Source organism: Mixophyes fleayi, chromosome 4 (assembly GCF_038048845.1).
Source record: "Mixophyes fleayi isolate aMixFle1 chromosome 4, aMixFle1.hap1, whole genome shotgun sequence".
Classification (NCBI taxonomy): domain Eukaryota; kingdom Metazoa; phylum Chordata; class Amphibia; order Anura; family Limnodynastidae; genus Mixophyes; species Mixophyes fleayi.
The window spans coordinates 177,866,202-177,880,483 of record NC_134405.1 but is presented as its reverse complement, the minus strand read 5'-3'; the positions used below and the strand labels follow the sequence as shown (position 1 = coordinate 177,880,483).

The following is a 14,282-nucleotide window of genomic DNA, read 5'->3' as shown; positions in this document are numbered from 1 at the left end:
GCTTTACAGTCAGCACACTGGGATTCTATGGGATGCAGCTATGTGAGAGGGCATCTTTAACTGCAATAATACTCAACTAACAATTACCAACAGTATGATCAACATTTAACTAACCTTAAACCAATCTGATAAAACATTCCAGTACTACTGCAAGTGGAAATTATAATCCGAAAACGGGTAGCTTTTTGAATATCTTCTCCAGGTCCACAATATGGTTTAACCAGGTCACTTATTGACTAGGAACATAAGAGAGACAATAACGAACAATAAATAACCAATAAATGGGCGATACCTGAATTCTTACACATACTGTAGCGTTTATCATTAAGAATATGTCATCTCTGTCTTTTATTACTTGTGCTTTATCAAGTACTTCACTGTACAAATAGTATATGCTGTACTGAGAGCCACTATCTGAAAAGTTATCTTCAAATAATAAAATAAAAACTTCTTTAAGATATGGATTTGACTGTTTAAAATTTCCAGCTTCTTGCCATTCTGGATTGGACAAGACTGTAATGTTCGGATTATTTTATATAGTATGCTGTGAAGGTTCTTGATGAAACATTACTGTGTGAGCCATGGCATGACTGATGGTATATAGGTCTATTAAAATGTGCCATGTGCAACACTATTTAAATTGAATAAAGCAGAATGTATAGTGTTATTAGTACTATTTTGTAACGTTACCTCTTCTTGACGGCTGGAAGCATTCACCCTCACCATGCTTCCAGGTTCTAGCTGCCCACTTTCATGTAGACGGAGACACACAAGATCAGCAGCGCTGTTAGAGGGAGCACACACCAAAATACGACTGTCTGACAAGGCATAATGAATCTGCACAAAAGAAAAATATTTAGTAATTAAAATAAGTAACTCATTTACCTGTTTTACTTTTAATTCTAAAAATGGTAAAATATATCTGCGTTAAGCAGTTCAAAGAATGTATCACAAACCACCAATATGAAAAAACCCTCTGCACTGCATTTAAATTTAATTAGGTGGTCAGTGCCCCTTGTATTGGTGTCACCAAGTTTCAGTTACGTGCATACTTTATTAGATTATCATTAGCTTACATGCTATGTCAAATATGTTTAAACACATGGAAAAAATGAGCAGGCCTTACAGTAAAAATCAATGAAAATCATCATCTGGTAAGACAGTTTCAACTTACTGAACCCTCTGTGTGGGTTACAGGGATGTGCCCACACGACTTGAGGCAGTGATGGACACCAATAACCACTTGCAGGCTTTTAAGGAAATAAGGATGGTGGGTGGAATCTAGGAGGCAGACTGGCCCCCAATATCTGGGTCCCAGTGTAACTGGAAGGGTCTCAGAAGTCTATCATGCATTGAGAGAAGCAGCTTGCAGAGTGTACAAGAAGGTGAGGAGTGCCCCGCTGGTTCACTTTGCTATTGCCCCCAAGACCTACCAGACCAAGTTCCGGAATCTTGCAAAGAGCGGGAGCAGATCACATGCAGAGTATGGTGGCCAGCTAAAGACAGCTAGTTCCTGGTATTTAGAAGGCAAGCAAGCAATCACCCTGGAGGGTGTTTGACACTTGATCATGTTGGAGCAGTTGTTACTCAAGCTTGCTCTCGAAATTTGAGAATGGGTGTCAGATTGCAGTCCAGAAACCCCAAAGCAAACAGCCCGATTGGCTGAAAAATTTGTGGCCAGCCAATGTTGGTGGTCAGGAGCCGCAGGGTACGACAGAGGATAAACCTGGTGCTTCACCTGCCAGCCTTGGAAATTACCTCACATACCTTAGCCCAATGCACCCTAGCAAATGGAATGCCAAGGAGACTAGCTCTGGAGCTTCCCCAGTCCTGTCAATGCTACCGCTACGACTAATCCAGACACATGCCAAGAAAATGCCCCTGGAGCAGAGACCCGTATCCAGGTGCCCTCCCTGAGCTGTCTAAAGTGGCTTAATGTGCCAAAGCCCGTAATTTGTCCCATAAGGAGCAATACCTCTCTAATCTGAATCAGAATCTAATCATAATTAACCAAGTATTACAGAATTGGAGAGTTTGAATTGCTATTGTTACATTCTTATCTATCGTTTGCAATATAGATTCAGTGATGTGATCACTGTGGTTCCAAAGCACAAAGGTTTTTTTCGTAGTATTACAAGACAGAGTTTGGTATTCATACGCTTGCGCCGTTGGAACCAACACAAGCTTCTATCAGAACGCTCTGTTTCTAAAGCCAGAGGTGAACAATTTATACATTGTACAGTTGTAAAAAGCAGTGATATCACAAAGATAGACAGTTACAGTATTAAAGGTCCACATTCATAGGTTGATGGGTCATGACCTCCAAAGAACTCGACATGCCATTGGTTGATTACTCTGGACATTGTTCCATGAGATGACCAGGTGTCCTTCCTCAGGCTCCCACCTCTAAACTGGTATAAACTGGATCTTTTCTTATTTCTATGGACTTGCTATTTGTTGTATGAAAAGTGATTTTATTTACAACTAGTGTTCACAACGTGCGAAAGCTACATAAATAATACCAGAAACGTTCTCATGCAATTGCGAACAGAATGGTACTAAACAGTAATTAAGATGCTGGAAACATATATTAAAAGATAGGAAATACATGAAACATATTTAAATGATAATTACGCTGTGTATGAAATGCATCACAACTGATTGTAGTGTACAGAAATTATTAACTCCCACCTTTGTTCAATTATTAAATTTCAACACTATGGTGGGTGACAACTCAAGAACATCCACATGTCCAAGAGTGGGGACATGATTAAGGACAGGTGGATGTGGAGGTATAGGAGGGTGTTCCCACTGAAGACATCCTAGGAAATGACTTAGGGGACACCCAGTCAGTGCAGACATCCAGAGGCAGACTTGAGCAACCCAATAGGGTCCAACTGGCTACCCACCTTCAGTACCGGTTGTCCCTGTATATTACCAGCTGAACCTGTGGACTCTTGACAGTTCGTATACCACTATCTGACTTGACTGACCCAGTGATTGACTTGGGGGAAGTAGACAGATCCAAGTTTAGAAGGGCCCTATAGATGGACCAATACCACGTGCAGCTATTAGCCCTAGTCCATAACGTCCATAAATTTGGTCACTTTGGGCTATGCCAGGTTGCAGCATAGCTTCTTCAGGCCAGATGTCACTCAGATGTGAAAAAGTCCAACTGCAGTGGGTGCCAAAATCTTGGGATACCTCCGTGCTGCATAGCCCTCCAGTCCAGTCACTGGCCACGAGTCTCTTTATTTAAGCCCAGTCAGGTAGGGAAGAGTTACATTCTGATCTTAGTAGACTATGCCAGCAGATATTCAAATGCTGTAGCTCTGGCATCCATAGATGCAGAACACCTAGTACAGGCACTAATGTACCTTTTTAGCTTGTAAGGATTCCCCCAGATCAAGGGTCTTAATTGCAGGGTGAGTTAATGCAGATCCTGTGGGAATATTTGGAGTCAGAGCCATGTGCACCATCCCATACCAATACCATCCTCTGAGCAATGGGATATGTGAGAGATTTAATAGTACCTACAAGCAATTACTTTGGACATATGTCCATTCAGAGAGGTGAACTGGGAGAAGTCCCTGCTGTTTGCGTACTGTGAAGTGCTGCAGTTGTCTACCCATTTGAGGTTTTGTATGGCCAAGATGTCAAAGGTTCATGAGAGCTTGGGAATTATAGGGTACCGGAAATAACCATCAATAAGTATGTAGAAAAGTTGTGGGAGCGACTTAGGCGGTAAATTAAGCCAACTCTCTCTAGCCTACATGTAGCACAGGGCAGACAAAAATAGAACTAGGATAGGCAGCTCTGCGAACAAGAGCTAGTCATAGGACAAAGAGTAATGGCATTATTCCCTGCTAGAGAGAATAAGTTACAGGCTACCTGGGCTGGCCTCTATACCGTGGTACAGATACATGGTGATACTGACTATACCATAACCCTCGATAACACAGCCAACCAGTTATGGGCTTCCCATATCAACTGGGTAAAATTGTACCTGGAACAGGAGGTTGTGGCAACATGCAGTTTGTTGCCCATCCACAGAATAGGAAGGCCTATTATTTATTGCTCACTCACCTCATGTCCGAATTTATTAATATTTTTCTTAAGAAATACAAAGTAGGGCTACCTCTTATTTGAAGGATACAAGACAATTATTAAAAAGTTTAGAGGGATATGAGTAGAGGAATGACTATTGCTGGTGGCTATTGATATACTCTATATACATGCACACAGCCAGTGTCGGACTGGGGCATGAAGGGCCCACCGGGGGACTGCAACGCTAGGGGCTCACTAGAGGGGGTGTGGTCAGCCATCATAGAGGCGAGACCAGACACTAGGGGGGGGGGGGGGGGGGGAGTGGTCAGCCCACGAAGGACAGCTAGCACCATAGTGTAGTATATATAGAATATAGTGTGTATATAAAAAGTACACAGTCTTGACCTGCCCCTTAGATTGGGCAGACCAGTCACCAAAAATCAGGATTGTTCCATTAGACTCACAACATTTAAAAGACTGTCCTACCTGTTCTTGTCATTTTCACCACCTGTGGCTGCTGGTTTCCTTAGTTGCAGCTTGTCTGAATCCTGGAATGTTGGGGGCCCTATTTGGAAAAAAAAATGGGTACATTTAGAAAATTCCAACCAGTCCCGGCAGTAAATCGATAGGACCCACGATTAATACTTAAGCCTTCCTCCAGCCCCAACATTAAAGTAATAGTACTCCCATTTAATAAATAAACCTATTTCGCTCCTTCAAAACAGCCCCAGCAATAGATTAATAGCATTTACGTATAATAAATATACCTATTTCCTGCAACCATCACTGCCATTAAATAACTTATAGTCACATGTAATAAATAGACCACATGTTACTCAAACTCAGCCCCGCATTCAATTAATAGCCCCCAGACCACCCCATCTTAAATTGATAGTCCCCACTATAAAATTAAAATTGCCGCTCCATCACCCCACAAACAAAATAGCACCCATTAGTTAGCCACCACCTACCACACACACATTGCCACAAGCTCGCTGTACCATCTCACACACATTACTGTGCCCCTTCATTACCATGCTGTGCCTCCTTATGATCACACTGCACCCTTCATGCTGCTTTTTCCCTCCCTTATTCTGGCCCCCCTTCATCACACTGTGCCATGCTGCTTTTGCTCCCCCCTTCTCCTGCCCCCCCTTCATCACACTCTGCCATGCTGCCTTTGCTCCCCCTTCACTCGCTGCCATTGCTCCCCATTCACTCGCTGCCATGCTGCCTTTGCTCCCCATTCACTCACTGCCATGCTGCCTTTGCTCCCCCTTCACACTCTGCCATGCTGCCTTTGCTCCCACCTTCACACTCTGCCATGCTGCCTATGCTGTCTTTGCTCCCCCCTTGCTTCCGTTCCCTTCACTTACCTTTTCTACCGGCTTTCTTCTTGCGACTCTTCTCTGCATCGCTCTTCACTGAACGTTGGGCATGATAACGTCACGTCCGACATTCAGTGCGGACAGAGCAGAGAGGAGGGCCGCTGGCGCTGCGATCACGTGAACATGGAGGTTTTTTTGTTCTGTTTTTAAAGTGTCCGCTCCCTCCCACCAACGAAGAGGGGAGCGATCAGGGTCGGGGCCTACCGGGAGATAGTCCGGCTCCCCGGCGGGCCAGTCCGACCCTGCACACAGCATGATAAAGATATTGTGTATAAATAAATTCCTGGATGCGGATGAAGGACTTGAGATCATGCATAAAGATTTTATTTGTTAGAGTGTATTATGTCCATTTTAAGATGCAACTATTTGAAGTTTTTCGATACATTTTATATCTTCAAATAGTAGGGACTACTATAGGGACATTTTTGCCCCTAGCTTTGCTGATCTTTTATGAGGGGAGTGAGAGAGTAAGGTGATTTATAATAATTATGAATATAGGGTCAATATTGTTCGATGCAAGAGATATATATCAACTGATTATTGGCCAAGGGAATAAACAAAGCTTTTCTGGATAATATTAAAAATTATTATCCTTTATTTATTAGATGCCACAAAGGATCATAGAACAAGACAAAACAGAACATAGCATTATATGACAAAATAAAAAATAAGCTGTAGCTATGAACACATACACAGGACAATAAGTTATAAGGGTATCCCAGAACACTATAAAACTAGAAAAGTGAAGGAGGAGCGGGTAGGAGAATGAACTAGAGCAAGCTGAACCTGTGCCCAGGAGTGTGGGAACAACAATATCAGAGCAAGTGATTGATGTGGGAAGGCAAGGGAGATATGGAGACCAAGGATATGAGCCCAATGAGGAGGTGCAAAATGAAGCAGAGATGCCACAGAAAAAAGTAAAAATAGGAGGATGACATGAGGTAAGAGGGCCCTGCTCACTAGAGCTTACAATCTAAAGGGAGGGGAGCAGACAGGAGACAGATAGTGGTGTGTCAGTATAAAGGAACTAGATATCTGACGAGAGGGCTACAGAGGAGTGGCAGGTACGAGGAGGGGAGCATGACTGAGGGCGATGAATACTTTGATTTACTGAAAAAGACACAAAGAGGTGGGATAAGGAAGGCAGGAAAGAAGTTAGACATCGGGTTTTAAGGGATTTTAAGTTTTGAAGGCTAGGCGATAGCCTGATAAAACTAGGGAGATTGTTCAAGAGAAGGGGGCATCGCGGGAGAAATCATGAATGTGGAAATGAGACATGGTTACCAGAGGGGAGGTGAAGTGGCGGTCATTGGCTGATTATAGAAGGCGAGAGGGTGTATGAATGGAGAGGAGGTTGAAGACTTAGGGAGCATCGGAGTTAGAGAGGTGAGGGCTTTGAAGATAATTTTGTAGTGGAAAGGGAAACTAAAAAGAGAATATTTTTTTTTTACCTAGGGTGTAGCAATCTACACCCTAGGTTTTCGTCCAAAATAAAACCAATCGCAACACAAAGTATCAAATGAGTAACTCATGCTGATGGAGAATGGCAGTTCCCAAATGAACACAGATTGTGAACAAGTGCAATCATCAATAAATATAATAATTTAGAATATGACAATGTATCCCAAAAAAAATAACAATTTAATTTAAAAATGATTATATGCGATTGATAAATAAGATTATCACGTTTTTTAAAAATTTATTTGAATTCTATATTCAGGTTGCACTATGATGTTTTTATTTTTTACATGCCACACTGGAAAAAAGTGGATTAAATCGTCTTTATATTAAAAGAAGAGATCACAATAATTGAAGGAACTCTGTACTCCAATTCATGGGACAATATGTTGGTTTTTGTATACATTGTCATATTGTAAAATATTATATTTATTGATGATTGCAATTGTTCACAAACTGTGTTCATTTGGGAACTGTTGTTCTCTATCAGCGTGACTTACACTCATTTGATATCTTGTACTGCAGTGGAAAGGGAGCCAGTGCAAGGCTTGACAGAAAGGGGTGGCAGAAGTAGACTGGCGGGAGAGGAAGCTTAGTCTCTTTGCAGCATTGAATATAGACTAAAAGAGGAGCGAGATGAGTGTGGCAGAGGCCATAATGGAGGAGGTTGCAGTAATCAAGGCTGGAAACGATCAGAGAATGGCATTAATCATCAGATATCATTAGATGGACATAGGCATCAGCAGATATTTAGACAAGTAGATACCCAATTGTAAAGCGCTAATTTGTTGGCGCTAAATAAATGTTGATTATGATAGACCTTGTTTTACCTATAAGTGGTTGCTTATGCTATAAGTAAGGTAGATCTGTGTCATAATACTGCCCTTGTGACTCAAACAAGGGAACTCCGATTATTTCGCAGTTTCCAGTTCCATGTCCAGTTGGAGATTAAAATATTGCTCCCGATTTGTCCTTTTGGCTAACCTCAAGTGTAGTATCTGACCCAGTATGGTTGGTTGGGGACACCCTGAATGGGCAGGTCTCCTTGGTGTTTGGAGCCCAAAGTGCCTCTGCCTCTGGGGGACAGGGCCCAGAGGCTATCTGAAAATGCATCAGTGGGACTGGAACCTTCACCTTACACAACCCTGGGGTAAAAAGGACTTGCGGCACTGCTTCCCAATGGTTTTTAATTAGACTAATACAGAGACATGAATAATTTAGCTTTGAATTATTGAGCCTATGGGCTAATATATTTGTGTGCATTTCAGATAGGAGGCATCAGTGTTGGCAATCTCCGGGTAGATGTGTGTTCCAATTTATTGTGGGAGTACCCAGCTATCACCAAATGACTATGTGCGTTCCAAAGGCCAGTGTGTTCCATGGACTGGAAGTGAACACGATTGTTCATCACTCTGACTGTTGCAGATTTGACCAAAAGAACTAGAGGCATATGTTTACAAATTGCATCATATGAATGTATATTAGGATGTACACATAATAAATATCAAAGTACATTTTAAATATGTAGAGGATGATGTTTTAATATTGTTATTTGGATCAGATGTCCTACAATGATGAGGCAAGCAGAAGTGTGGTACATACAGATGAGTAGGGATCATGGCACAAGATGTGGCTCCTGTGATAAAAGTCTTATGGAAATGAAACACATTGGGATATCATGAGAACCTTCTAAAGGACATTTTGATTATAGATAAGCCTATTTTATATTGTCTAATATGTGTTTTTAATAGCAATTATTAAATGACCTAAAAGCTTTTATACTATGTGGATTTTTTTTTAATCTTTTATAGCTGTATTGAATGGCACTGGAAATCTCTCTCTTTTGAAGAGAAGTCCTGCTAGATCAAAGCGATAGGAGATAACCTACGCCTCCAAATGTGAGGTTAAGACTATGCGAGTGCTCAATGTATATAAGCCCTATCCATACATTTTTGTAATTATTAAGGGGCACATTTATCAATATTCACATAAAGTGAAAAGTAGTTTTCAATCCTTATCGCAATGATAAGGATTGAACTACTTCTCACATTTATGTACAGCCCTGCACAGAAACAGCAGTTCCGAAAAACTGCTGTTTCAGTGATAAAAAAAATCATACTTACCACCCTCTTCGGAAGCGCTGTCTTCGGGTCTTCTCTTCACTCTTCAATTGCGCATGTCCAGTTCCAAGAACTGGACATGCGCACACAGATCCCCTCTCTGTCGTTGCAGAGAGAGAGTGCTGAGTGACAGGGAGGGATCATGTGATCCCTCCACACATGCGCTGTCCAGCTCTGCTCTCCGGAGCAGAGCTGACAGCATTAGATTTCTTCAATTAGGATGGCAGCACACTGTCACTACTGAACGGACCTGCACAGTGTGCAGCTGTCAGCAGCAAGCCCCTGGTAGGGGGGGCGATCGCCACCCCCCCTGGACCCGCCACTGCCCTTGATGCTCTCCAGACCCTTACCTATTTTGAGCATATGTGTCTACATATGCTCAAAATAGGATGATCTCTGGGATCCCAGATCCAAAGGGATGATCTCTGGGATCTATAATTGGCTTATAGAATATACTTTTGACACGCCAGGCCGGCATGAGCGGGAATGGAAAAATGACCTGGGACCTCCTCCAGATGACTCTTGCTGGGAGGGGATCAGGGAGGCGATTTCCAAAAGCTCGATTTCTACTTTAATTAAGAAAACTGCCTACAAATTGTACTATAGGTGGTACTATACCCCTGACAAGCTGTCCAGAATGTTTCCCACGGCCACTCCGAGCTGCTGGCGGGGATGTGGCCAGAGAGGTACGATGCTACATATATGGTGGACCTACCCTGGTATAGTTCCTTTCTGGAACAAGGTCCTCACACTTATAAACTCTGTGTTAGAACAACAGATAAATAGGGACCCCTGGTCATTCCTTCTCTCCCGTCCTATAACTGATGAGAGCGTGCCTTCTAACAAGTTTATCTCCCATATTTTGGCAGCTGCTAAATCCCTAATAGCAGAGCATTGTAAAGACCCCAATGCTCCCTCCATGCAGGAACTACGGTCTTACATTTGGCATGTCGCAAGCATGGAGAGTATAACGTACTATCTCCACGATAAATCACACAATTTAGACTAGGTGTGGGCCCCGTGGTATTCACTAGAAAGCTGAAGTTTCCTTTCCAGTATGGCTCCCCCTCCTGTAGTCGGAATATAGTTCTTGGGCCGCTTCAGAATCCTCCAGGCTGAGTACAGCGCGCTGTTGGCGAGTAATACCTGTCTGTTATTTAATCGCTTATTTAATCGTTTGATTTAGTTCTTCCTAGCTATGTTCCCATGTATACTTATTAGCAGGGCCGCCATCAGGGGGGTACGGGGGGTACTGTTGTACCGGGCCCGGGCTCACCAGGAGGCCCGGTACAACAGCGCAGCACATACTTACCTGGGGCCCTGCTGCTCTCCGCTACTCTGTCTTCAGCCTGGCTGCCACTGTGACAGCCAGGCACCAGGATGCGATCGCAGGGGTGGAGGATTTATTCCCCCTGCGAGTGTCCCCCGGGGGGGCCCGTACTGGGCTCCATGATTGCTGAAGGCGGCCCTGCTTATTAGCAATATCGTTAATAGAATTTGTACCTTTCTACCTCCCTCCCTCTTCCCCCTACCCCATTGATATAATGTATAAAACATGGAGACAAATTGTAAATGAATACTCTTGTGTTCAATTTGTTGATTGTATTTTTACAGCTGTTTCCTCTTCAAATAAAGAGTTTAAAGTTTATTTCAAATAAAACGAGGTGAAAGACAACAATCTTGCTGGCATGTGTAAAAACATTATTTGTTAATGTCACATTTTCTTTTTCTTCATTACTTATCTCCGTTCTAATTTTAAATATTTTGCTCATAAATTACTGTTTTTAAATGTACCAAATAAAGGAATAAAATATTTTAACAAAACTAGTGAATCTTAGAGTGCAGCCCACGAGAGAATTTATTTTTTCTTCTTCAAAATGAAATTACACTCTCTCTGGAAGCACCTCCTGTAACAAATTTATTTAATATGCAAATATTAGATTAGAAACATACAGATGGTTCAGTATAGAACAAAAAGTTCTATCCAGTTTGTCAAATTAAAAGTTTTTTCTTAAGTGATGCAGTGTCTCATAACCAAAAGAAAGTCGATAACCACCTCAAAATATGTTAAAGTACTCTATCAAATTATGGCATAGAAAAAGTAAACATAATACTACTTATTGGAAATTATCACCTGCAGAATAGCTTCAATGACAGTGACTGTTTTTCCTGTCCCTGGAGGTCCAAAGAGAATATATGGAGTAGGACGGCACTCTCCACTCAGTATCCGTTTCACAGCCAGCTTCTGGTGATCATTCAACATCGGGTTGAAGAAGTGGCTAATTTTCTTAACTGGGGATCGCTTACCTGTAACACAGACACATGTCAGTGTACTAAACCAACACAGGCAGCCATTTACAAGAGAGGGACAGCATTATTGAATAGAAAGAAAGGAACGAACATTCATTCTAAATTCTTGTATACTTTGTAAACAAAAGTACAGATTATATTTTAATATATATCTATAGGCTTGTCAGATGTGCAATTTATGTATGAAGCCATTACAGATGTAGTAAATATGTTTGTGATATCAATCATCGCCACATAAAAATAGAAGTTAATGAGTGTCCAGACACAGTGAGGAGTGATTTAATACATCTACCCAGCTATCATTATGCAAGTAATGACTAGATTATGACATCTTTTGCAAACATACCTACTCCATCTGTTCTTAAAAGTAACCGTTCTTAAAAAGGAAACAAGCAAAACCCTTCTTTTCCAATGAAGCCCAACAATCTATTAGCAAAACTACAGGGGTCCTATGCGGGACCCCACTATCTGGGAGATGCACAACTGTAGCTAGTGGGATTCAGAGAAAATGATTTAAAACAGTGTCGTCCCAATATCACCTAGAATGGCAGAGAGAAACGTCAACAGATACCCTACAGCTTGAAGAACCCTACAAGGCAAAGTTAACTGTGACCAAAACATCAACGTGACAAACCTTGGAGAAGGTATACACCAACAACCAGTGGATACGTCACAAATCAGTTCCTCAGACGTACCATAAAACAAAGCTCAGGTTAAACTTACCATATAAAACAAAGTGCCATTAGCAAATAAAAAACAGAGGTTCCACACCTACCAACTAAGCCCTTTAAATGGTGGCTCAGATTCAGTAAAAACCAAAATGACAACACCCCCACCTAGAAACATCCAGGGTTGTCAAATAGCAGCATAAATGAGTTTCGACTGTGGAGTCCTCTGTTCTGGTTATGTAATAAACATAGAAGCATATAACAATTAAGAAACTGAAAGCTGCCCTACAGTTGTGCAGGCATACCAATGGCAAAACCAGCTAATTTTTATTGTGTAATCATAAACAGAGTCTTTGGTAGAAACAATGGTATGGCGTGTAGAACCACATTGTCACCATGAAAAATTAGGTAACATGACACACAACTTTGATACTTTGCAATAGCTAAAAATAAAATAGGGGCTCAAATGGGATTGACTGCATGACCTGTCTGACATTTAAGTCACAAGGTGAAAAGAGACCTCAGGGTTACTCCAAAAATGCTCCCGTAACGCCGAACGTCACTGGAGAAAATCCCGCTCCCAGGCTGACTTCCTCCACTTTAAAGTCATCCTTTCATCCTACAGCTCTGCCCTCTCTCTCGCTAAACAATCATTCTTCAAATCCCTCATCTCTGCCCAGTCCTCCAACCCCTGCCGCCTCTTCGCCACCTTCAGCACTCCCCTCGCCCCCTCCCCTCCCCCCTGACCGCCTCAGACTTTGCCTCCTTCTTCTCCCCTAAAATCGAGGCCATCCGTCTTGAAATCTCCTCCTCCACTCTCTCTCCTACCCCTCCCACCCTTCCGCTCTCCCCCCCCCCCACCTTCCCCTCCACTCCTTCCGCCCCACCACGGGCGAGGAAGTCCACGCTCTCATTTCATCCTCCCCCCCCCCCCCACTACCTGTCGCCTGGATCTCATCCCCTCCCACCTTCTTCGCTCCCTTTCCCCCACCACTCCCACCTCTTGAATCTCTCCCTCTCCATCGGCATCTTCCCCTCATCCTTCAAACATGCTCTCACATCCCCCATTCTTAATCTCGACCCCACTTCTCTCTCTAAATATCGCCCCATATCTCTTCTCCCCTTTGCCTCCAAATTTCTCGAGAGGCTCGTCTGCAGCCGTCTCACCTCCTTCCTTTCTGAACACTCCCTCCTTGATCCTCTCCAGTCTGGTTTCCGCCCCCTTCACTCCACTGAAACTGCCCTGGCTAAAGTCACCAATGACCTCCTCTCTGCTAAAGCCAGGGGCCACTTCTCCCTTCTCATCCTCCTTGACCTCTCTGCAGCCTTCGACACCGTTGACCACCCCCTTCTCCTCCCCACCCTCCAGTCCTTCGGCCTCTCTGGCCCAGTCCTGTCCTGGTTCACCTCTTACCTTGCTGACCGATCCTTCTCTGTCACCACCACTGGGTGTGTCTCTCCCCCCCGTCCACCCTTCCATTCGGGGTCCCTCAGGGCTCTGTTCTGGGACCCTTACTCATCTCTCTACACCTCCTCCCTGGGTGAACTCATCAGCTCCTTCGGGGTCAACTACCACCTTTACGCTGATGACACTCAACTATACCTCTCCTCTCCTGATCTCTCTCCCTCCCTCCTCTCTAGGGTGTCCGCCTGCCTCTCTGCCATCTCCTCCTGGATGTCCCTGTCTTCCGCGCCCTCCTTCTTGGGCCACGTCGTCTGCGGATCCGCCCTCCCCCTGCCCTCTCTAGCTGTGCATTGAGCTTACTGAGTTACTGTGCTTATGTTTACTGTACTGTGCTGTCTCACCTTTTATTGTTATTCGTTTGTCCCTGTACGGCGCTACGCACACCTTGTGGCGCAATATAAATAAAAATTAATAATAATAATAATAATAATAATAATAATAATAATAATAATAATTCCCTGTAAAAAAACAAAACAGAACTTTAGAATTTGGTCCAGTTGGAGGTAAAGCTAGACAGGAACCAAATGTTGACCTAAAACAGAACTTAATGACAGTCCATTGTTCAGACAAGACTTAAGGAAAGCCAACCATGAGACAAATAGAAACAAATGGAAACAATCAGGCAACTGACATGATCCTCATACCAAGAGATGTGGCATCTACAAATGCTATGGACAGGACAACACAGTGATAAACACACGGTACTCACATCCCGATACATTATTTGTCCAATTTGAGTTAAGACATGATGCCAGAAGATCTATTACTGGACAACCCCAGCAATCTAGCCAAGGCCGTCAATTAATAGATCTTTTGGATTAGGGAC

The 14,282-nt window shown here is 43.0% G+C and overlaps 1 protein-coding gene across 6 annotated transcripts in view; it reads right to left on the bottom strand.

Annotated features, from left to right (window-relative positions):
• MOV10L1 (Mov10 like RNA helicase 1) overlaps positions 1–14,282 on the bottom strand; it is a 100,812-nt gene that overhangs the window by 16,895 nt on the left and 69,635 nt on the right. For all 6 annotated transcript variants that reach the window (XR_012691327.1, XM_075208885.1, XM_075208887.1 and 3 more), the window contains 3 exons: positions 11,148–11,320; positions 691–837; positions 115–236 (listed from right to left, as the gene is read on the bottom strand). Coding sequence is in view for 5 of the 6 variants with exons in the window: in XM_075208885.1 (XP_075064986.1) it covers positions 115–236; positions 691–837; positions 11,148–11,320 (442 nt within the window). In the remaining variant the exon portion in view is untranslated. The remainder of the gene's footprint in view (positions 1–114; positions 237–690; positions 838–11,147; positions 11,321–14,282) is intronic.